The 24,170-nt window shown below is 47.9% G+C and overlaps 1 protein-coding gene across 2 annotated transcripts; it reads left to right on the forward strand.

Moving 5' to 3' along the window:
- The first annotated feature begins 1,346 nt into the window (after positions 1-1,346).
- On the forward strand, positions 1,347-22,645 carry LOC138982232 (T-complex protein 1 subunit eta-like). Of its 2 annotated transcripts, none has more exons than XM_070355467.1 (12): positions 1,347-1,399; positions 2,890-3,043; positions 3,732-3,838; positions 5,035-5,160; positions 5,527-5,579; positions 6,103-6,274; positions 7,687-7,851; positions 8,038-8,171; positions 8,578-8,730; positions 9,056-9,207; positions 9,773-9,961; positions 22,008-22,645. In XM_070355467.1, exons 1-12 carry the CDS (start codon positions 1,388-1,390, stop codon positions 22,223-22,225), a joined length of 1,635 nt encoding a protein of 544 aa, XP_070211568.1. In that variant the 5' UTR covers positions 1,347-1,387; the 3' UTR covers positions 22,226-22,645. The 2 variants fall into 2 exon arrangements, with proteins under 2 accessions (XP_070211568.1, XP_070211569.1); XM_070355468.1 differs by having other exon boundaries at positions 22,011-22,645.
- Positions 22,646-24,170: the final 1,525 nt, after the last annotated feature.

Genomic DNA, 24,170 nt, shown 5'->3' on the forward strand with positions numbered 1-24,170 from the left:
AATCCTTGCACTTATCAACTAATTTGATTTAAATCGGCCAGAGTGACGCAAAAAAAAAAAAAAAAAGAGAGAGAGAGAGACGCACACAAACCTAATACATATTTTGTTTCCTGTATGATACACATAGAGATTACACAACGTCATCGAGTGAGGGACCGAAAAATATTGAAACTCGAGGATGATTTTTTTGTACGGTCTCGGTTGATACCACACAAAAAAATCATCCGAGAGTTTCAATATTTTTTGGTCCCTCACAAGATGACGTTTGTGTAATTTGTGTATACCCTGGCAATGATCAACGACAAAGACAAAAATTAAAACAAAAACAACACGAACTCTTTTCCATCGAGGAATGGTGGAAGGAAAATAACACAACCGGAAATAGATCTAGATCTAAATTGATCTCTATGACCCGTGCCTTGATACCATTGAGATCATAGGAGATGCACAGCAGTGCCGATACCAGGTTTCTTTAGCTTCACTTTAAAATGATATCAGAACGATAGTTATTCACTTGAAAGTGAACACAGGAGAGTTGTATACAGTGACTTTCTCAAGTGACAAAACCTGACTGAATGCAATCGTTTTATCATGATTTGAAAAAGTAATATGGACCACCTTCAATATACATAAGAAAATAAAAGTTAAAGGCTTGTTTTGCTAATTCATTAAAAAGCTTGCTGTAAATGACCTATATAATAACTAGCCCTCGAGCTTTCAAACAAATATGAAAAATAGTCTTATTTTCGTAGAAGTTGATAATATCATTTATATTCTCTCTGTTTTTGATATACTTCATTATTTTCCTGTTGTGCTTCGAACAATGTTCTCATCAAACCGAAACAGATAAATCTAAAGCATATTTGAATTATTGAGTCCATAGACATATTATCTAATATAGGTCCCTGCTGAGTGACTGACTTGCACACCAATAATTATGTCACGGTATTATGCTATTTTGAAGTATAGGGAGCTCAGGTATTTTGGACATTTAATTCTAACATAAGTTACGTACAGTGCTGTCAATATTCGGTGATTATGTAGTTTTTTTGTTGGCAGACGGTTTGAGCAGTAAAAACAAAAACAACCCAGCAAGCACTGAATGACCAGCATTTAGGAACTATACCAGCAGCTGGGTTGGCGTCTTTGGCCTTGCTCAGTTGCTGATTAGCCGTCATCAAGCCGGTTTAGTATTTGTAATATGATTGTGTGAGCTCACATAACACATTGCAGAAAACTAGGAACTGTACCGAGATCCCCTAAATTTTGAATTTCCTATAGACCACTCTGACTGATACTGGTAAGGAGGAAAGCAAAAGTAGCTTTGCCTTCTCTCCCTTGTAAACTTGCAGTATTAGTTGTGTCCCCTAGAGACCAAGTATCCAAAATGTCGAGAATGGTGAGGCCATGAGTGTACTATTTCAATCCGTGTAATCTGTAACCATGTTGACTGAATAATCTTAGTTTGAAATGATCTCCTTTCAAAGACAAGGTTCTTTTTCATTTTAGATGTGTATATTTGTTGTGAATTAACATGTACTAGGATGATTCTGTCATTTTCTGGGACGGTATATAGGGAACTTTCTGGAACTGTCTTGACAACAGAGACGCTTTGACTTTGCTTTTGGCATAGTCCTGTCGAAACATGCAGTTAGTGTCTACCTGACGTTTCTGCCAAAGCTTTTGCGCTGTTTATATTTTCATTATGTCGAGACATTTTAATATTGAACTTGTGCGATTTTGGTATAACGGGTATTCTAAGCTCGTAAAAATATGTATTTTGTAAATCTATTTTTGTGTCTGAATCACTGAGACTATGAGAGAGAGGGAGAGAAAGGCCGAGTTCCATAAAGTCAGTAGAACTGTCAGGTGGGATTGTAGATCGTAATTGAATATCTTATGCATTTTTAACTTGTTTTTATCAGTATTCAGTATTACTATTAAGTCATTTTTTGATGTTCTAAAATAAAATACAGGTCTTCATTCTTCTGTTCAAACTTCAAGCATTTATCATTGAAAAACAGGTTTTTTTTACTTGCGTTTACTATAAACTTCCCATTTAACATCCAGTTACATCAATCAATCAATCAATATGAGGCTTATATCGCGCGTATTCCGTGGGTACAGTTCTAAGCGCAGGGATTTATTTTTTTATTTTTATTTTATGAAAATTTATATCGCGCACATAATTTTATTCAAGGCGCAGGGATTTATTTATGCCGTGTGAGATGGAATTTTTTTACACAATACATCACGCATTCACATCGGCCAGCAGATCGCAGCCATTTCGGCGCATATCCTACTTTTCACGGCCTATTATTCCAAGTCACACGGGTATTTTGGTGGACATTTTTATCTATGCCTATACAATTTTGCCAGGAAAGACCCTTTTGTCAATCGTGGGATCTTTAACGTGCACACCCCAATGTAGTGTACACGAAGGGACCTCGGTTTTTCGTCTCATCCGAAAGACTAGCACTTGAACCCACCACCTAGGTTAGGAAAGGGGGGAGAAAATTGCTAACGCCCTGACCCAGGGTCGAACTCGCTTCCGAGCGCAAGTGCGTTACCACTCGGCCACCCAGTTACATGTCCTGTAGAGACTAAGAGAGTGGAGTATATATATTTATATGAAGACAGAAGCTTCCCAGCATAAACTAGATTAACTTAGCCTGCTAAAACTATTTAATAGTAACAAAGTGTTTTCCATGATAAAACCCGCTGTTGGGGGTTTCAGAGGTTATTTAGAATATGATTTGAGGAGTGTAACAGAATTGAGTTTTACCGTTTGGTGACATACTTCTAGTTCCACTTTACAGGTCTAATGGCAAAAATGTAGGCTACCTTGGTTTGTGTGGATAAAGGAAAAAAGTTGCATGAATGTTGCAGCAAGCACCAGTGATCCTTCTGAAGGAGGGAACAGATTCCTCCCAAGGTGTTCCTCAGATCATCAGCAATATCAATGCCTGTCAGGCCATTGCGGACGCTGTGCGTACCACCCTCGGCCCACGTGGTATGGACAAGCTCATGGTAGATGACCAAGGTAAGGGGATCATAGACATGGCTTCAGCTCGATCTTTTGCAGGAGTTACGTGATGCATAGTGCTCCTCTAAACTGGGAGTGTATGCTTTGTGAATCCATTCCCAACAAACTGGTGGAGCATTTTAAGTGGAATAGTTCTCACAAATGACCCAAAATGCAGTGATGTGTGTGCGGCGAGATCAAAGGCAGGTCCATTGTGATAGCTGGGTTGCCTTGGGGTCAGTGACCGAGTTTAACCTATGGGGCGGTCTCTTTGATGTCTTGAGAGGAAACTTGGCCAGGGTAGTACCTAGTAGCTGAAACATGCATTATCACAAGTTGTTTGACTGGTACTCTGGCGGTCTCTTTGATTTTTTTCGTATTTCATTCATACATGGATTAGGCGCTTCGTTATACAAGACGCAGGGGTCAAACTGTCGCGCCTTATGACCCAGAAAGTACGGTAGATGTATTTATCCTGTGGTGATCGGTGCAAATCTGCTCCGAAAGAGTATATACTTATCAAAGTATGTGAATCACAAGCCATGTGACAATAGGATATCCTCTGTCTTTTATTCAGTTACTGTCTTTAATTTTAAATCTCAGTCTCTTTCATGCAAGAACCCCCTAACCGATGTATACATGGGTGATTTTTAAGTATAAGAAGAATTTGTTTGCATGCATTATTAATAGTTGTTTACTATTTCAGGTAGGTGTGTGATCTCTAATGACGGGGCAACCATTCTGAAAACACTGGATATTGTCCATCCTGCTGCAAAAACACTGGTGGATATCGCAAAATCACAAGATGCTGAGGTAAACTATGGTCTCGGCTTCTTCTAGTTCTAGTTTCTTTATTATCCAAAGTGCATCCCGAATATATGCAGATTGCAGGTTTAAAAGCATGTTCAACCTGTTATGGTGACAGTTTAGAAATTACTACCAGTTGATAACTTTATCCATTTTGAGTTTTTGAGGAGTTACCATTGTATACATAAACTGTCCAGAAGAATTTGTCTCCGGTTGAAGCAGTGAAGTTGTTGGGATTGTGGTATGTTTTCATAGAAAGGTGCACAGCGTATGCATGTGAAGCAGACCTGTTTACACTACACATTGAGCGTAGTAAACTACGAATTTGAATAATATACTACGCAACTACGCAAGTCTGTCGTTTTCTACGCAAACGGTATTTTTAAAAAAAAAAAAAATTTTTTTTTCTTTTTCGTCTTTACACCTGTTCCTTGTCCCGTTGTGCTCTCACACCGCCCCGTCCCTGCACGCAAACGGTATTGTTTCGGCTACGCATATCACAATCCGTAATTTTCTTCATCTCCCTTGACCGATCCATTTTCCAATCCATGTTTTCGGCCAGCAGTCGTTTGCTGCGTGCAGCGCGTAAAGCGCCCACGGGCGTTGCGTTGTAGCTTGTTAATGCCGAATAGGCTTCTCCAAGCAAATGCCAGGCACAACTGAAAGCGTTACTGCCAAACCATGCGGGCGTTTCGACACAATGGCTGAACGCAGAGCACACGAAAGTGAAGATGAGAACTGTGAAGAAAATGACTCCAAAAGGCCACCGACCAAAAAGAAAAAGACGAGCAATGCGCCGAACCAAGTCTTTCTGCCAAAATATCATCAGGACTACCCATGCCTTGTCTTCGCGGAAAGGAAAACATCATGCTCATTGCACTGTCTGCAATTCCCATTTTTCCGTCAGTCAATCAATACATGTGGTAAAAAGTAGCAATCATTGTTCTTGTTGTTGTGATAGGTCGACGAGAAATTCTACACATTCAATTACAAAACTACACATTTGCCTCATTTTGCTCCCAGAAAATACACATGCAATGTTTTAGGGGTAAACAGGTCTGGTGAAGGTATAAATGGATCTCGATTGACTACTGAATGGTTATTGTACATGGAAAGATCTGGCATTTACAAATGTGTATCTATAGATGTGATTACTTCAAGTTCAACATCATGTTATATGTGAATTTTGTATGTGTTTGTAGGTGGGTGACGGCACAACTTCGGTGACGTTGATAGCAGGAGAACTGCTGAAAGAAATGAAGCCCTTCATTGAGGATGGTGTTCACCCACAGATCATCATCCGTGCTGTTCGCAAAGCTGCATCCCTGGTGAGTGCAGGTGGAAACCAGTGTAAAGAGTACAGCTGTGTTTTCAGTTACTTAGGGTGTGTGGGTTTGAGGGAAGTGTTGTTTCAAAATTATTTTTATTTTTTGGATCAATTTGGTTGTGTTTTTGCATGTTGAGAGAAGTGTGAGTAAAGTACATTAGTAAGGACAGTTTTGTTCCTGTTAATTTAAAAAAAATCAAAACCAGGTGGCCCAGTATTTATTATGTGAAAGAAATTGTTCCTTGTACGCTTGAGAGAAAGAACCGGCTATGGTTCAGGATGAAAGTGTGTGTAGTTCGGCCGCTTGGACAGTGCGGTGGCAGAAGGTGTAGAGAAGTGTTACAAGACAGTGTTGTTTGTTTTTCAGGCAGTGGAGAAGATCAAAAATATTGCTGTACCCATCAAGAAGGGGAACCCCAAGTAAGTTCCTTTCCTGTCGAACAATTGTGCAGATGGGCGTGTAGCCTTGTGGTTAGGATGTCAGCCTTCCATGTGGAAGGTTCCAGGTTAAAATCCGGGTCATGTCTGGTGGGTTAAGGGTGGAGATTTTTTTCCTGATTTTTGAGGTCAACTTGTGCAGATCTGCTAGTGCCTTATCCGGCCTCCTGTGTAAATGCAAGCACGCCTTGCAAACACCTGGACAGACCTGAGGTACAATGGAATCCTTTTAAGACCCCCCAATTTCAGACCTCCCTGTTAAGACAATGTTTTCTTCGACTTTCTATTCATAGCCCCTGCACATTTACCTTCATTTTAAGACTGCCTCCATTTTACAACCTGATTTTGTTATATTATTGGAGGTCTTAAAAGGGGGGTTTTACTGTAGTTAGCTTGGCTCTATATACTGGGAGGACAGTATCGTCAAGTACCTCACTTGACATGCCTTATTTGCTGATGTGTAGATGTGTGAACAAATGGCTAAGTACAGATTGTCTCTGCTCAGGGAGATGAAAGAGCTGCTGCTCAAGTGTGCATCCACTGCCCTGAGCTCCAAACTGGTGGCGGCCTCCAAAGACTTCTTTGCGGCCATGGTTGTGGACGCTGTCATGATGCTTGATGATCTTCTGCCTCTCAACATGATCGGTATCAAGAAGGTCACTGGTGGCGCCCTGGAGGTAAGTGTTCGAAAAGGGGAATTTTCGTTGATTAATATGTGGGACAGCCATCTAATGATTAGTTCTAATCATATTTGTACTGCAGTTCTATTATGTTATCTTATCAATCTGCTTGTTTTTTTTACCTGATGTTGGAATATGAATACCCCCCGCGGGTTAGGGGGAAGAATTTACCCGATGCTCCCCAGCATGTTGTAAGAGGCGACTAACGGATTCTGTTTCTCCTTTTACCCTTGTTAAGTGTTTCTTGTATAAAATATAGTCGATGTTTGTAAAGATTTTAGTCAAGCAGTATGTAAGAAATGTTAAGTCCTTTGTACTAACAACTTGCATTCTCCCAGTAAGGTCATATATTGTACTACGTTGCAAGCCCCTGGAGCAATTTTTTGATTAGTGCTTTTGTGAACAAGAAACAATTAACAAGTGGCTCTATCCCATCTCCCCCCCCTTTCCCCGTCGCGATATAACCTTCGTGGTTGAAAACGACGTTAAACACCAAATATAGAAAGAAAGGAATATGAATCCTTTCGTTGAAGTCATTGTTATTTTCTGGGTTTGAGAATAATTCCATCAACCCGCAGTTATGTGGCTACCACTGACATTAGTAAAATGTGAGACAAGAACAATTGTATCTATTACATATATAAAAATGGATGTAAGTGTGTGTCTGTGGTCGCTATACCTCAGAGATGGCAAGAGATGGGAACAAGATAGTGTACATGCACACTCCCTTGGAGCCGCAGATGTGCACCTGGGTTTTCGTTTCTTGATTCATTGTTTTCTTGCTCAGATTATGAACCTCCCCTTCAGTAACAGCCTATAGTGTAAGACCAGTTCACTGCCTAGGGTTCACATGTAGCAAGCACATAATGCCAGTGATATTTGAGATTCTCTATTGCTCCTATGACAGGAAGAAATTAACAAAGAAAAATGGCCAGACAGTTCCGAAAATTTTTAGAAGCGAAGAGAGGTAACTATGATTATGCAGGCACGTCTGATGGGGAGATCAGAAACACCCGGGCGAAGCCAGGTCCCGACTGCTCAAGTATCTAGAATGTTCCCAAGGAAGGGAGATAACTCCTGTGAAAATTGTTTCTTTAACAATAAACGGTTAAATCATTTTGGTGTTAGATTTAGCAATAAACAACATAAGCTAGAATTTTGATTCATGTACTCTCTTGTGATGCCAACAACCGGGCGAAGCCAGGCCCTTACTGCTAGTGCAGTAATAAAAATCGGCAACAAAATAAGGGTAAAAATTAGACTTGCGTCTCCCCATCCATTCCTTACCACTGCTCATTTGTTAGAATCAGCTTAGCTTGTATGCCTGTCATTGTCTTGTAAGTTAGCTCACTCTGATGTGACTGGAGCTTATTCATGTATGTCATGCAACACTTGTTCCATGTTTACAGGACTCGGTGCTGGTGGCTGGAGTGGCGTTCAAGAAGACGTTCAGCTACGCAGGGTTTGAGATGCAGCCCAAGACGTACACCAAGCCCAAGATTGCCATGCTCAACATTGAGCTGGAGCTGAAGGCTGAGCGTGAGAACGCTGAAGTCAGAGTCGACAATGTCGAGGTAAATTCATCAACACACACACGCATACATGCATGCACATGTACACTTCATCCTTTGCAGCAGCTTACAAACGGCCCAGCATTTTATACTGGTTTCATAATGTAGCAGTTGTAACGTTGTTGAAAATAAATATTTTCATAGACCTTGCTAAACCATGAATTTACAACGGATTTGTTTGGATAACAGGAGTACCAGTCCATTGTGGACGCAGAGTGGAAGATTCTGTATGACAAGCTGGACAAGATTCACCACAGTGGTGCCAAGGTGGTGCTGTCCAAGCTGCCCATTGGGGATGTGGCAACACAGTACTTTGCTGACAGGTAAATGTGATTAGCCATAACACTTGTAGCACGTGTAGTCAAAATCGTTTGATGACGGGTTTTGCTGGTGTTGTACATTTTTTCATTGATGTTTTTTCACTGGTTTACTGAATGCAGCTTCAGAGGCAGGAGAAATTGTGGAACGGCTTGCTGTTGTAAATTGCAGTTGAATAAAAACATGGTCCTATTGTGAGCTTCCACTTCAGTATGAAATGTAAATTATGCTTTTCTAGTGAACCTATTTTTAGATAGAAAATCAACAACACCCCACCAAACCCTTAAGTTTGAAAGAGTAGTCTAGCCCCAGACGATTTGCTTGATCTAAGGGCACAAGAATAACCAGTTTAGTACATGTGAAGTACACATTGCTGTAAAATAAAAATGTAATGAGGGTCTTGTATGACAGGGACATGTTCTGTGCTGGTCGTGTGCCCGAGGAAGACCTGCGTCGTACGATGAAGGCGTGCGGTGGGTCCATCCAGACCACGTCGCAAAGTCTGACTCCTGACGTTCTTGGCACATGTGAAACCTTTGAAGAGGTGCAACTGGGAGGAGAAAGGTTTGCTAATTTTGTTCTTCTTGTTTAGTGTGTGTGTGTGCGTCCATGTATTGTTTTGTTTGTGTGTGTGTATTGTTTTACGTGTTCCCAAGGGGAAATGAATGATTGTATTAAAAACAAAACTGGTAGTTATGCTTTGCCAGCCTGAACTGTCAAAGGCGTCATTTGAGGAGATTTGTGAGTGGAATTTTAGATCTATCTGCATCTGCTAGTGATAATTTAGAGTGAGAAAGGGTTTTTATGCAAGAGGTAGTGGTAAACTTCAAACCTGTTTGTTGCTTGAGATCCATTTGCTTATAAGTATCCTTTCGTCTATGTTGTCCAGATTCAACATGTTCAAGGGGTGCCCCCAGGCAAAGACATGTACAATCATCTTGCGTGGTGGTGCCGAGCAGTTCATGGAGGAGACTGAGCGGTCTCTGCATGATGCAATCATGATTGTTAGGCGTGCCATCAAGAATGACTCAGTCGTGGCTGGTGAGTTTGACTTGCAACTTTTGAATAAATTGTGCTGCGATTCGGAAAACTAGATCCGGATTGAGCATATGATTTGGATGGGGTCAGGGGTGTTGGAGAAGTCATTAGATAAAGGACACCTTCTGATGTCCCTTGGTCTATTAGGGTGACCAACAGTGGAGTCATTAGATAAAGGACACCTTCTGATGTCCCTTGGTCTATTAGGGTGACCAACAGTGGAACTCTCATTATGAAAGGACACCTACAGTATAGGGACACTTTTGGGTTTGCCCAAGAGTTCTGTCATAACAGATATGACTACAACACTGCTTGGTATGTAATATCGTGAGAATAGGTATGATTAATTCTGAGAACTGTGTGGTCGAAGATAGGTGTTGGAGAAATTGGTTGTCTTCCGCAACATAGGGTAAGCACTCGTCTGGTATCAAAGTTGCTATGGCAAGTGTTGGAAACTCATCCTTCAAATAAAGTTTTCAAAGAATCTTAGGCAAGTAGTCTGAGGCAGAACCCTGTATTAGATGCTTTTGGTGAAGATGAAATAACACGTTTATTGTCTTGTTTCAAGGTGGCGGAGCGGTGGAAACTGAACTGAGCTACCACCTCCGTGAACACTCGCATACCATCGCGGGCAAGGAGCAGCTGCTGATCTCGGCCTACGCCAAGGCGCTGGAGGTGATCCCCCGCCAGCTATGTGACAACGCTGGCTTTGACGCCACCAACATCCTCAACAAGCTCAGGCAGAGACATGCACAAGGTGAGCAATCTACCAAATGGTACCATCACAAAAATGAGGCGATCAAACTGATCAAGGGAGGTAAGCACTTGGACCAAACGTTTGAGAAAATGAGGCAGAAACAAGCACAAGGTGAAAAGTGTATGTCCAGAAAAATCAGATCTAGGAAACTAATGAAGAGGGGTTAAGCACTCAGAACAAAGTTTAGGAAAATGAGGCACGGTTTGCTGTGTAGCAAAGTGTGTGTCCAAAGAAACAAGATGGTGCAAACTGATGAAGGGAAGGTAAACACTGGAACACAAGTTTGAGCAAACGTGCTTGAAACCAGTCTCCAACAATATTTTTGAATAGTGGGCACAACGAACATATAACCAAGGTCTGTTTTTATTTTTTAATGATGGTGAAATACACTTTTCGGCGAAATACCGGATGAGTGGGTTTTTTTTTGTTTTTTTTTTAACAAACCTTTGATTCAATCACATATTCTTACCTCAACTCACATAAATGGCATTAACTTCAGTTCATTGCTAAGATATTGAAGTAGTACTCGACCCTGGTAAGGGGGGAAGTAACTCCCAAAGAAAACAAAGTCCGTAGTCAAGGACGGGAGTCACCTCCCCTACCGGTAACCCGCGCATGCGCGGTCCTACTACCGGCCGTCATTCCACCCACTTCAACACTCGAGCACAGACGTGTTGTGGTACTCCCGCATCTTTTTTGCCTTGGCCTTTTGTGGAAGGCCATTTGACCCTGGTATTTGCGTTGCTATCTTTAGGTAAGATCGTTTCACTTCTCTTCGCTGCGCGTTGCGTTTGTTTGAGTATTTCGCTGTTGTAATTCGTCTCCACGTGCGCGTGTTCGAATTTGCAAATGGCGGACAAAAGCTCTAAAAGCAAGGTCAATCTTGTTTCTCTGCTCTCTTCACCGGGGAAAGAGAAAGATAAGGACAAGTCTAAGTCTAAATCAAAGACGCGTGCCTCTGTAACTTCGTCACAGGCTACGTCTTTAGTTCTGGTTACTGACCCGGTGACTAAGAAGTCAGAACGGGTTTCGATTGACTCCACGTCACCGTCACCGGTTTTTCTTACGCAGGAACGCGCTACTTCTCCTCTCTCGCGCTCGCAGGCGCCTCGGCCTAGCGAGTCCGTGTCTCGGGAAGAAATCTTGGCAATGTTTGCTACTTTGAAGCATGATTTGGTTGCCTTGCATTCTGCGGAAAGGCCTGTCGCTCCCCTCCCGCCTGGCGTGGGGGGGGTGGCTTCACTTTCTAGGCTGCGGCCTTCAGCGACGATCACTTCGGCTGATCTCGGACCGGATTTTTCCGGTTCGGTAGCGGATCCCCCTGCCTTTTCAGGGGGGTTCGCGTCCATAGCGCCGCCCGGTTCTAGCGCTTCGGCGTTGGGCGGCGTTTGTGGGAGTCCCCATCTTTTTGGGGGCTCACACTTGCCTGCGTTCCCTGGTTACGCTCTTGCGTCTCCTTCGGGTTCACAGACGGCTCCTCCCCGGCAGTACACCGTCCATCACGTGGCGGGTGCGCTAGGGAGCGGCGAAGCGCGCCAGCTTGCCCCCCTGGGATCAGTTTCGGCTGTCCCGGCCTCTGGGGGACAGGCAGCAGCGTCTTGCTTGTCCAGCTCTGGCCTGCAAGATTCTGTCGGCGGTCATCGTCCTGTAGCTCTTGGTTCGGCTGCCGCCGTTCCTGTTTCGAGCTCGCAGGGGGTAGGCTCCTCTGGTTTCCCCTCGGGGCTTCCGGTCGGGCCTACCCGCGGGTTGTCGTCCTCGACTTCCGGTTGTGCTGTGGCAGGCACTTCCGGTGGAGGACAGCGGGCTAGCGGTTCCGGTGGCAGTGTCCCTGCTATCCCGTCCCTGGTCACGCATCGACATCCGGCCCTGACTTCCGGTTCCGCCGCGGCGGTTCCGGTTGTCGGCGGTGCTGTTGGTGGACAGTTTGCGGCGCTTCCGTCTACTGTTCAACCGACGTTAGCCACTTCCTCTTCCGTGGATGGGTGGGTTTCCGGTTTGCCGGACCCTCCTTTCGATGGGGATCAGGAAGGTTTTGCAGAGGAACAGGAAGGGGATGAGGATCGTTCCGAATCCGTTACCCCCTTACGGATTCCCAATAAGCTGGGCCCTACTCTGGAGTTGGCTGCGGAGATAACCTCACGGTACTTCCCTGAGGGTGTCTCCGCCGACTCTACTGTTGTCGCACCCCCTCCTTCTGCTTTGGCAGACTTTGCGGGCGCGGGGGACACGAGGGCGAAGTTCCGTTTCATGGAATCTCCTTCCGTCCCGTTTGTGATGGCTCAGGTGTTGGCGGACGCTAACACACCCTACCCTCTTTTGGCTGCTCATGGGGAAGCCCCCCCTTCTGCCCAGCCTTGGTTAACCTCGGCTCAGGCAGGCGGCGGCCTCCCAGCCAACTCAAGAAGATCGCGGCTGCCTAGCAGGCCACATTCTCTTCTCTCCTCTTTTTCGCTGCCCACAGCTCCACTTCCGGTGACTCCGGAACTGGCTCGCTTGCGGCAGGATGGTTATAGCCGAGATAGGACTTCCGTTTGTACGGAACAGAGTCTACTCGGGCTGGAGGAAAGCGGGCGTTCTTCCCTTGAACTGACCTCTTTAGCGGAAACGCTCATCCGGTCTCTCACGAGAGCCATCGCTTCGTCCATCGAGCCTTTTAGGTTTCGTGACGATGCTATTGAGGCTGATGCTGCCATGCTCCTGGCGGCGCTTGCGAAGGTCACTGACAGTCAGATGACGCTTGCTGCTCGGCTCTACTCTCAGGTGGTGTTCTGGAGGCGCGAGGCTTTTCTTAACGGCTCTCGCCTGACGGATAAGGCCACCATAGACTCTTTGAGAGTCTCTCCCTTTTCAGAGGGTGCGTTGCTGGGGTCACGCTCTTTGGATGCCCTTCGGCAGCAAACTGAGGAAACTCGTGACCAACATGTGGTGCAACTGACGGAACTCGCTCTTAAGCAGCACAGCAACAAACCACGGAGTTCTGCGTCAGCGCCAGACAGCTCTTCTGGGCAGCAGTCGTCTCGCGCAGGTAGGGGTGGGTCACGGTCCCGTCCTTACCAGCGTAAACCTTCCTTCGGGAAGCGGGGGTCTGGGCGCAAGCCCAACCCCCAATGAGCCACCCCCGATCCAGTCACCCCCCCCCCCCCCCCCCCAGCCTCTACCCTTTTGGTAGCAGGCGGCCTCTTCCGGGTCCTTCCAGCTTGGCTGTCTCGGACAAGCAGCCTATGGAGCATGGGGGTGATTCGATCGGGGTTCCGCCTTCCTTGGCAGGAAGGCAAAGCCCCTTCGTCCAGGGCGCCGGCCAACTTCCGGTTTCCGGTCAGCCCAGACGCTCAGGAGACTTTACAGGCGGAAATCCTTCTCTTTCTGCGGAAGCAGGCTATAGAGGAGTTTCTCGGCCACCCCTTCTTGGGACTTTACGGCAGAATTTTGGTCGTCCCCGGGGTGTTGCACCAAGGCATGGTGTTCGATTCACGGGAGTGGGCAGTCCGTCCCACTCAACGTCGTTTATACAAACTGCAGGCGCGCCCTTTTCAGGCGGCGCTCAGTTCAGTCTGGAATCCGACGTCACACGGCTGGGACGTCTCAGTTCCGTTTCGGGGTCTGGTTGCAGCAGACCACGCCTCAGTGGATGAACACTCCTTGGCTTCTGCAGGGAGTGCCCATAGCGCTTCCTCCTCCTTACACGCATCTCTTTGCGGGCGCAGCACAGAAGGGCTGCGGGGCTCACTTGGACACGCACACGACTTCCGGTCGGTGGTCACAAGAGCAGCGGTCTATGGCACAACATTCGCCTCGAGCTCGAGGCGGTCTTTCTGGGTTTTCATCACTTTCTCTCCGCTTTCCAGGGCACCCATGTGTTGTTTCTTTACGACAACACGGCGGTCCCTGCTTATTCCAACAATCAGGGCGGGTCCCGATCTCGGCTGTGGTCCAGCCGAGCATGCGAGACTCTTTCTTAGATCCTGATCTCGGCTCGCTATCTGCCCGGCTGCCTGAACGTCCTTGCCGACGTCATCAGCCGTTCCTTCCAGATCCTCCACACGGAGTGGACCATCACCCATCAGGCGCTCCTCCTTCTTTGGGCGCAGGTAGAGCGTCCGATGGTCGTCCTTTTCGCCACGAGATTTTCACGTCGCCTCCCGATCGTTGTGTCTGTTTCCGGGCCCGGTAGCTTGGCAGATCGACGCGATGACGATCAGCTGGACAGGGCTAGAGGCTTACGCCTTCCCTCCCACTCCACTCATCGGAAGGGTTCAGCCTAAAGCCGACTTAGAGCGGCTTCATCTCCTTCTCGTGGCACCGCGCTGGCCCAGTCAGCATTAGTTCCCGGACCCCATGCGGCTCACCAGCGGCCCGCCAATCCCGCTCGGCCGCCGGCGAGGGGAGCTTTTCCAGCCCAGAACGGGGACTCTGCACAATCGCCCCGAGGGCCTGGATCCTCACGCCTGGAGAGGGTTCGGAGATCACTGGGGTGCTCAGGCGCCTCCGTTTTCGCTTTTGGACTTAGGCCAGAAGGCTCACAGGCCACCTCCTCTGTCTACTAGTCACACTGGCTGGCTTGGACTCGATGGTTTGCGGCTAACAATGTTGTCCCGGTCGCCCTGCGATCAATGCAGGTCGCAAACCATCTGGCATGGCTCTCCGCTCGGGGACGCGCCGCGTCCGCTTTGCGCGCTCGCCGCTCAGCCATCTCTGTTACTTTTAAGCAACTTGGACGCTCCATCTCCCTCGGGGGAGTTATCGCGAGTGTGCTAAAGGGCGCGGCCCTCAGTTCTGCAACGGAGAGAACTTCTGTCCCGGCTTGGGACGTTCTTCTAGTACTCGAATTTCTCCGTTCTAGTGCTTTTGAACCTTTACAAGACGCTAGTCTCTCTGACCTTACGCGCAAAACTCTCATGCTCATACTGCTCGCTTCCGCGCGGAGGGGCAGTGAGATCCACGGCCTCTCAGGCCTAGACCGGGATATCACTTTCGAAAGAGACGGCTCGGTTTCACTGCGTGTCCGTCCCGATTTTCTCGCCAAGAATCAAAAACCTGGTCAACTTTCACCGATCATTTCCATTCGGCCTCTCCGGGACATTTTTAGCCCCCGGCGATCCGGATCTTTCTAACTGTCCGGTACGCGCGCTCAAGGCTTATTTGTCGCGCACCGCTCCGTTTCGAGCATCAGCTCCGAAGTTGTTGTTTATTTCGATCATTTCAGCCCGAAATAAAGACTTTGCAAAAACCACGCTTTCCAGATGGTCTTCCACACTTATAAGGCATGCTTATCAGTGGTGGCAGACACAAAAGGGGGGGGGGGGGCAGTCAGTCCTTCCTCCTCGATCACCTCGTACGCACGAGGCTTGAGCGTGGGCAACTTCCTTAGCTGTCCTCAAGTCTGGAAGGATGTCAGACGTCCTCAAAGCTGCATACTGGACGACTCATGATGTCTTCCTCAGCTACTACCTCCGGGGCATTGCCAGCACTCATCCGGACGGTACCAACTGCCTCCCAGCTATGGTTGCCGCAGGCCAGATACTTCCAAGAGATTAATGTGAGTATCCCACCGCCTTTATGTGCAATCTGCCATTTATGTGAGTTGAGGTAAGAATATGTGATTGAATCGAAAATTTCAAAACTAAATTTTCATTTAATTAATATACTTACTCAACTCACATCGTTTATACCCTCCCATCCATCCCCGCTAACATTATATGTGTTACAGGTGGGTGTTTCCGTGGGGGAATGACGGCCGGTAGTAGGACCGCGCATGCGCGGGTTACCGGTAGGGGAGGTGACTCCCGTCCTTGACTACGGACTTTGTTTTCTTTGGGAGTTACTTCCCCCCTTACCAGGGTCGAGTACTACTTCAATATCTTAGCAATGAACTGAAGTTAATGCCATTTATGTGAGTTGAGTAAGTATATTAATTAAATGAAAATTTAGTTTTGAAATTTTCGATTTTTGTTGGTTCATCATCATGCGTGTTGGTGTGTGTTGCACATTTGTATGCTCAGTCTAATAGCCTTGAAAAGGCATTTTAATATCATATTCTTACTCCGAATCACATTAGCATTGAGTCACCTGAGATGCTTATCACTGAAAAACGCTTACCCGGCTAAAGAATTTAAAGGGAAGCAACCCCATCACCAAAACGAAAGTGAAAGTAGCTTTGGTAATGGGCCAGTACACCGGGAGTTACCTCCCATACGGGTGTATGCCACGTCACTTCCTCTAGGAACACGTGCCTATTATCATACGTCTTTTTCACCTCGGAGAGGACGGTTCACTTTTTGACGCTCTGTGGCTGACCTTGTGTGTTTGAGTGACACCCGCCGGCCACGTTACCCAGCTTGTCTGCTCGCCTTGCCTACAGTTTGGTGAGCTCGTTCCCGTTTGTTGTTGGTTGTTTGCGCTGTTTCGTTACTGTACGTTGTCCGTTTTTTACGGACTTGTGTGTCAGTGACTTGCGTGTTTCGCCATTTTGTTGTGTGAGTTAGTTAGCTAACTCGTGTGACTTTGCTAGTAGCTCTGCGTGCCCTCTTTCTGTTTGGGCAAGTGTAGCTTTAGTATTTTGTTGACGCGTAAGCGTGTGTGTTTACTGTGTTTTCAGTCGTTTTGACTTACGTTTCAGTAAATCTTTTTACTTTGCCACGTGTTGTTGACGTTTGTGTCAGTGTCTTGCGTGTCGCCATTTTGTTGTGTGAGTTAGTTTTCTAGCTCGTGTGACTTTGTTTGTAGCTCTCCGTGCCTCTGCTTGTGGGGCAAGTTTAGCTATAGTATTTTGTTAACGCATTAGTGCGTGTGTTTACTGAATTTTCCAGTCGTTTAGACTTATGTTTCAGTAAATTTTTTTCGCGTTGCCACGTGTTGTTGTCAACATGTCTGATTCAGACAAGCGCCGTGGCAAGTCGGACCCCAAGGGGAAAATTAAGGCTAAGTCTTCCTCTTCCAAAGCAACGTTACTTGTTACAGACCAAGAGCGTAACACTTTGTTGGCTGTACCAATTTCGGCGCCTAGCGCTGTTACTACTTCTGCTTCTTTTGCGGCGCCTAGCGCTACTGTTACTTCTGCACCTGTCTCTACATCGGAGACTTCGTCTTCTTTGTTAGCACCTGGACAAGGTGCGTTGGTTTCCTCTCTGTTAAAGTCACTGGTTCCAGAAATCCGCAGCTTGGTGCAGGCAGAATTTCAGCGTTCCGTCGCCAGCAGTTCGGCGTTTCCGGCATCTGGCAGTGACGTCCGGGCATTGGCTTCCGTGTCTTTGTCCTCCACTTCCGGCTTGGAGCAGCGTCCTCCCTCTTCAGCGTCGGTTGGTAAGCAGAGCTGGTCCGATAGCCCTCGTGAGGCGCCTGGACGTTCTCCTTCGGGGGACAGCTCTTTCGCATCGGGTCACGACCGATACCTTGCTGATCTTTCATTTCCGGCGATAACCTACGAGGCCCCGGACTTGTTCGAACAGCGGCGGCAGTCGGTTTCGACTGCCGCATTTCCGGCACTTGCCGGAAGTGATGATCCGTCCGCTCCGGCACGCTACGGCGGTCGCGGCAGGATGGAGTATTCACTGACTTCCGGTCCTTCCGGATCGCGAAGTCAACCAGTGCAGTCTTCACTTCCGCATTTTGCGGTTCCGTTGACTACACTTCCGGTTTCGGCCGGAAACGCTTCTTCCTCTTCTGGTGGTTCCTTCCGGATACCAGATAGTGGATTACAGCGTGCGCCTTCCGGCTTTCAAGCGCCTAGGCTTGAGCAGGCATCACTCCACTCAGTCGGGGGAGTGACGTCAGCTCATCCAGCTCCGGTTTTTGCGGATGGTCGTCCTGCTTACCCTTTACCTTCACAGGGTTTTGGGCGGCAGGATGACGTTAGTGCTCAGGCTTTTCCGGTTTCCGGTTTGCCAGGGCATGCTTCTGCTTCCGGAACTGGTGACTTCGGTCATGGTTCCACGTGTGACTATTCTGATGCTCCATCAGTGGTCAGCGAGGAGTCGCGGGGCGTGTTTCCGTCGAAGCTCAAGTCTGTTCTTGACGTCGCGGCGGAAGTAACGTCTCGTTATTTTCCTGAAGGGGTGGTGGCTGCGGACTCTTCCGCATCATTCGTTCCTTCTGCCATGGCGGACTTCCGGCCGGCACAGGAGGATGTTTCTTCCTTCCGGTTCGCCGAGTCTCCGTCAGTGGCTTACCAACTTTCGCATTCACTGGTTCGTCCAGCACATGCGGGGAGTGGTATTCGGCCAGTGCCTGTTCCGTTACTGCTTCCTTTTGGTCCAGTTCCGGAATCAGCTCAGCAGTGGGTGGCTTCAGCTGCCCAAGCCTCTTCCTTCGTGCCTACGGCCAATAGGAAGCTTGGCATGCCCAATCAGAGCCAGAATTGGCTGGCGTCTTTTGCACTCCCTAGGGCTACCCTTCCGGTTTCCCGGGAATTGCTGCCTCTTCTGACTAAACCGATCAAGCGTGATTCGGTTTTGCCGGTTTCCGAGGCTTCCCTCCTCTCTGCTGAGGAGGTTGGACGTCGGCAGATCGAACTGTCCTCCATTGCGGAGACTCTCGTTCGGGCTCTGTCTCGGGCATTGACCGATTCGCTAGTTCCTTTCACTCTCAGTGAAGAACAGAATGCGGACGATGTCTCTGCGCTTTTGACCGCATTGGCCAAGGTCAATGAGGAACAATTGCGTCTTTCCTCCCTGCAGTACACCCAAGCGGTACTCTGCAGGAGGGATCTCTTCCTCTCGCATTCCCAATTCACGGAGCTGGCTACTAGGGAGACCTTGAGAGTCTCCCCGGTCTCAGAGGAGTCTCTCTTCTGTCCGCTGGCACTGGATGCCAGACAGAAGGAGATTCAGTCAAACAAGGACAGTCAGTTCCTTGACTACACTCTGAAGGGGGTGAAACAGTCTCAGCCTTCTAAACAGAAGCAGGCTCAGACATCGTCTAACCCCAAGCCAGCTCAGAAGCGGCAGGCTTCGCCGGCCGCTCGTGGTGGGAAGAAGAGGACGGCATCGGGGAGGGGGCGTGGCGGCTCTGGAAGTAAGCCACACCCCCAATGAAGCGCTCCCGATCTCACCTCCCTCCCGCCCTCCACCTTGGTGATGGCGGGAGGCCCCTCCCGGGCACTTTCTCGTTGGATGTCGGTAGTAGACAGCCAATGGATTGTGGGAGTGGTGAGTTCGGGCTTCCGTCTACTCTGGCGGGAGGAAAAGGCGCCTCTTACCCGAGTGCCTCCGCGGTTCAAGCCCCCCTTCTCGCAGGAAGCACGTTCCGTCTTGCAGTCGGAAATTGCCTCCCTGGAGCAGAAGGGCGCGGTGGAGAGAGTTCGGGTCCACAGCTCCCTGGGATTTTACGGGCGTCTGGTCGCTGTTCCCAAAGCATCAGGAGGATGGCGTCCCGTGTTGGATTTATCTCTCCTCAATACTTTCTTGAGGGAGATAAAATTCAAGATGGAGACGCCAGCCTCTGTCCGAGACTCTCTCCGCCCAGGAGACTGGGTGACCTCGATCGATCTCACGGACGCATACTTTCACATTCTTATGCATCCGACCGACCGGAAATGGCTTCGTTTCCGGTGGGGAGATCAGATCTACCAGTTTCGCGCACTCCCTTTCGGGCTGTCTCTCGCACCGTGGATTTTCACCATGGTGGTGAGACAGGTCTGTGCACTGGTGAGGTCCCAGGGTATCCGTCTGCGGGCTTATCTGGACGACTGGCTCATCATGAACCAGTCCCAGAGCGGCTGTTCGCAGGATACCCTGACGGTTCTTCGAGAATCCAACTGGTTGGGGTTCTCGATCAACCGGGTAAAGTCGGAGCTGACCCCGTCACAGACATTCACTTATCTGGGGATGTCTTTCGACACGGTCGCTTGGACTGTCCAGCCTTCTCAGAGAAGGGTGGACAAGCTCCAAGCTCAGATTCGCTCCACTTTACCTCTCCTGATGGCTTCCATCCGCTCGCTCGCCTCCATCTTGGGGCAGATGGAGTCTATGGCTCTTCTGGTTTCACTGGGCCGGGTCCACAAATGTCCGCTTCAGTTCGCGCTGAAGCCGTTTGTGGACTCTCCTCTGGTGGACTGGGACGCCCTCATCCCTTTGCAGGGATGGTTCCGGTCTGCGACCCTTCCGTGGTTGCACACGGAGTGGGTCTGCAGAGGTGTTCCGATCGTCGTGCCCCTCCCCGACCTGGACCTCTTTACAGATGCGTCCAGGGAGGGTTGGGGGGCACATACAGATCTTCAGACTCCTCCCTTTCCGTTACTCAGCCGAGTAATCCGGAAAGCGGAGATGGAGGAGCCGGCCCTTCTTCTTCTGGTCGCTCCTCTGTGGCCGTCGCAGGTCTGGTTTCCAGATCTTCTTCGGCTTGCCCAAGGGCCCCCCATTCCTCTCGCACTCGTGCGAGGGGAACTAGTGCAGCCCCGAACAGGCATTCCACACGAGGAGCCCAGTCTTCTGAAGCTTCACGTGTGGAAGTTGTTCGGGACTCGCTGAAGCGCTCTGGGGCGTCGTCTTTGACTCTGGACTTGGTGGCTCGCTCGCATAGAGCGTCCACCTCTTCAGTTTATGCTTCCCACTGGAAGGCATGGACTGCCTGGTGTTCAGCTAGAGGGGTGAGTTCGGTGGCTCCGCGCTCTATTCAGGTCGCTAACCACCTCTCTTTCATGTCTTCACAGGGCGCCTCAGTCTCCTCGTTGAGGGTCCGGCGCTCCGCTATCTCGGCGACTCTTCAGCAGATTGGTCGTTCTGTTCGAGTCGGGGGCGTTATAGCTGCAGTCATTAAAGGGGCTGCTCTTAAGGAAGCTAAAGCTCGTTTGCCCGCTCCCAAGTGGGACTTGTTTTTAATCCTGGAATTCCTTCGTTCTGCGGATTTTGAGCCTTTAAGCGAGGCCAGTCTGTTCAATGTCACTCGCAAAGCGCTGTTTCTCCTTTTGTTGGCTACGGCCCGACGGGGTAGCGAGGTCCACGCCCTGTCGGGTCAGCCTGGAGATATCTCCTTTGAGCCGGACGGTTCCGCATCTTTGCGTTTCCGGCCTGATTTCCTGGCCAAGAATCAGTCTCCGGGGCAGGCCTCTCCGCTGGTTAGAGCTAAGGCTCTGACCAGCGCGTTGGCCCCGGGTGACCCCGATTCGGTCAATTGCCCTGTGAGGGCACTTCGTCTGTACTTAGCCCGGACTCAGCCGATTCGGTCTAGTTCTCAGAAGTTGTTGTTTATCTCTCTCCTTACTAGGCGCGAGAAAGATTTGTCGAAGGTAACGTTGGCCCGGTGGGTGTCCTCGCTCATCAAGCAGGCTTATGAGTGGAGGCGCACAAAGAGGGGGGGGGTTATGCCCTCCTTGCCACTTGACTCGGCCCGAGCCCATGAGACGAGGGCGTGGGCATCCTCTCTGGCAGTTCTGCGCTCCAGACGTCTAGAGGAGGTGCTGACAACTGCGTATTGGCGTTCCGAAGATGTTTTCATAAACTTTTATCTTCGGGACGTCACAGCTCTTCGACAGGATGGCTCCAGAGGCCTTCCAGCGCTCATAGCAGCAGGCCAGTTCCTGTCCAGAACTTGATGGTGAGTTTTGATTCATTTCTAGCCCACCGCCTTGTTGATGTTATCTGCTAATGTGATTCGGAGTAAGAATATGATATTAAATGGAAAATTTCCTAAATAAATTATCATTTAATTAATATACTTACCCGAATCACATACTGTATTCCCTCCCACCTGCCCCGCTTATGGTTTTAAGATTTTTTAAAGCCGTATGATAATAGGCACGTGTTCCTAGAGGAAGTGACGTGGCATACACCCGTATGGGAGGTAACTCCCGGTGTACTGGCCCATTACCAAAGCTACTTTCACTTTCGTTTTGGTGATGGGGTTGCTTCCCTTTAAATTCTTTAGCCGGGTAAGCGTTTTTCAGTGATAAGCATCTCAGGTGACTCAATGCTAATGTGATTCGGGTAAGTATATTAATTAAATGATAATTTATTTAGGAAATTTTCCATTATAAAATATTTTTTTATCTACATGCTGAGTTGCTGTTGAATTTGCAAGTTTGTCATGCCTTTCGTGTTTAACATGTCTTCAGCAGGTGGCAGATGGTTCGGAGTGAACATTCTGAAAGAGGACATCTCTGACAACTTGGAGGACTGTGTCTGGGAGCCGGCGGTTGTGAAGATCAACGCCTTGACGGCTGCTTCCGAAGCGACCTGCTTGATCCTGTCGGTTGACGAGACAATAAAGAATCCCCGCAGTGGGCAGGGAGACCAGCCTGGGGCTGGGAGGGGTAGGGGGAGACCCATGTAATTAATTGGGAATAATAAGCCTGATATGTCAGTCTCTCGGAGCAAAGTTTTCACCAGTCACTTCTGAACATTTTCTATCAGTACTTCGCATTTGAATACAATTGTTTTGCTTTTGACTTTGTCCGGTGGAGACATAAGGGCTAATCTATATCCAGTTAAGATCATTGCTGTGTTTCTGTGATTTGATCCAAAATTTGTCTTAATGGGGGATTTTTTTCCCCCCTCCCGGGACCCCACATCTGTGAGCAGGTAAGAATGAGAACATGTTGAGCCCTGAACATTATTTGTATCAATTCATTCAGTGTGCGAGTGTGTGAACCTAAATTAGGTTTTTTTCCACTGTGCTTTCCTAATGTGCGCTTTGTGCTTTTGTGAAAATTGTGTTTGACAAAATTTGATATTAAAAAAAATGCTAATGAAATGAATTCTTGTATTTTATGGGGGGAAAAATGAGTGCTTGCCCTCGCTCAAAACAAAGCAACACTTGATTTATCAAAACTATATATTTCTTATGCAAAATCAAACAGCACACCATTTATTACACACAGTAAATAACATGGACATCATAACCTTAATCAAACTTTCTGGTATGCAACTTTTTATTTTGAAATGGGAGGATGAGACAGTGATGAAAGGAGTTTACAAAATGTGATCATGCAAGAAATATAAAGACATGTGGATGTAAAAACTACACCCCATCTTATGTATATCTTATGCAAACACAGCATACCATTAAGCTTAACACTAAACGCACAAGGAGCTGTTCAGTGAAATGTGTGTCGCATGTAACACTTCAAAGACATGAAACTTGGATCGTTTTCCCTCCACGGAAAATGCATCAAATTATATTTCTTGTGTTCTTTCATTCCATATGACAAGCAATGTTAGACAAATGTTGGTAAATATCAACAAGGAAACAGATTCACTAGAATGAAAATAATATATGTACTGGTTATGTAGGGATGGCCAAATGTCAAAAAAGTTACTCGCCAGCCCTGTCAGAAATTTCACAAGCCCGGTGCATACCAGACACACAAATTATCAAAGAGTATTGGTATGAATAACTAAGAATTGCACTCCGCAGACTCTTGCTACCAAGTTGTCTTCCTCTCGGACGCCCTTTCAGTCCTTCAGGCCCTAGAGAACGACAAACTCCCACAGCTGGCCAAAGCATTACAGATGGTCAGACAAACCAGAAGAGTTGTCCTCCAGTGGATACCAGCACACTGTGGGATACCAGGAAATGAAAGGGCAGATGAGCTGGCAAAAGAAGGAGCCGTGGAAGACCAACCTGAAAACAGTGTCAGCTTTAGTGAGCAGAAGACAATCATCAAGGCATTGATGAGGCCAAGGACAAACAGAGATGACTACCACACAATGTCCAGAGAGCAGCAAGTCAACCTCATCAGGCTGCGTACTGGCCACAACAGGCTCAATGCTCACATGAACCGAAAGTTCAAGCTGGCGCCATCACCAACCTGTGCCTGCGGTCAAGAGGACCAAACAGCGGAACACATCTTACAGCGATGTCCCTTACTAGATGAGGAACGAAAAGAAGTGTGGCCGTCACCAACTCCCTTGCAGACCAAACTATACGGCAGTCGACAGGAGTTGGAGAAAACGACAACATTTATCACCAGTGCTGGACTGATTGTGTAACCTCTGCGAACGCCAAGAAGAAGAAGACTAAGAATTGCATTTTTCACACCAAAATAGCGGTGGTCTGTACGATCGACAACTGGACAGCTTGCGTCTTGTCTAGCTTTTTGTTCCCCTCTTCACTAACTCAAAAGAAGTGTTTGCACGTGCAGTTTATTTGCTTTCAAAATGAAACTCGATAGTACAACTGAAAGTTGTTTTGCATATGACCAGAATTTTCACTTGCCAGCCGGGCGAGCTGCCAGATAGTTTCTACTCGCCCGGCGGATTTTTTACTCGCCTCTAGT

The sequence above is a fragment of the Littorina saxatilis genome, linkage group LG12, assembly GCF_037325665.1.
Source record: "Littorina saxatilis isolate snail1 linkage group LG12, US_GU_Lsax_2.0, whole genome shotgun sequence".
NCBI lineage: Eukaryota > Metazoa > Mollusca > Gastropoda > Littorinimorpha > Littorinidae > Littorina > Littorina saxatilis.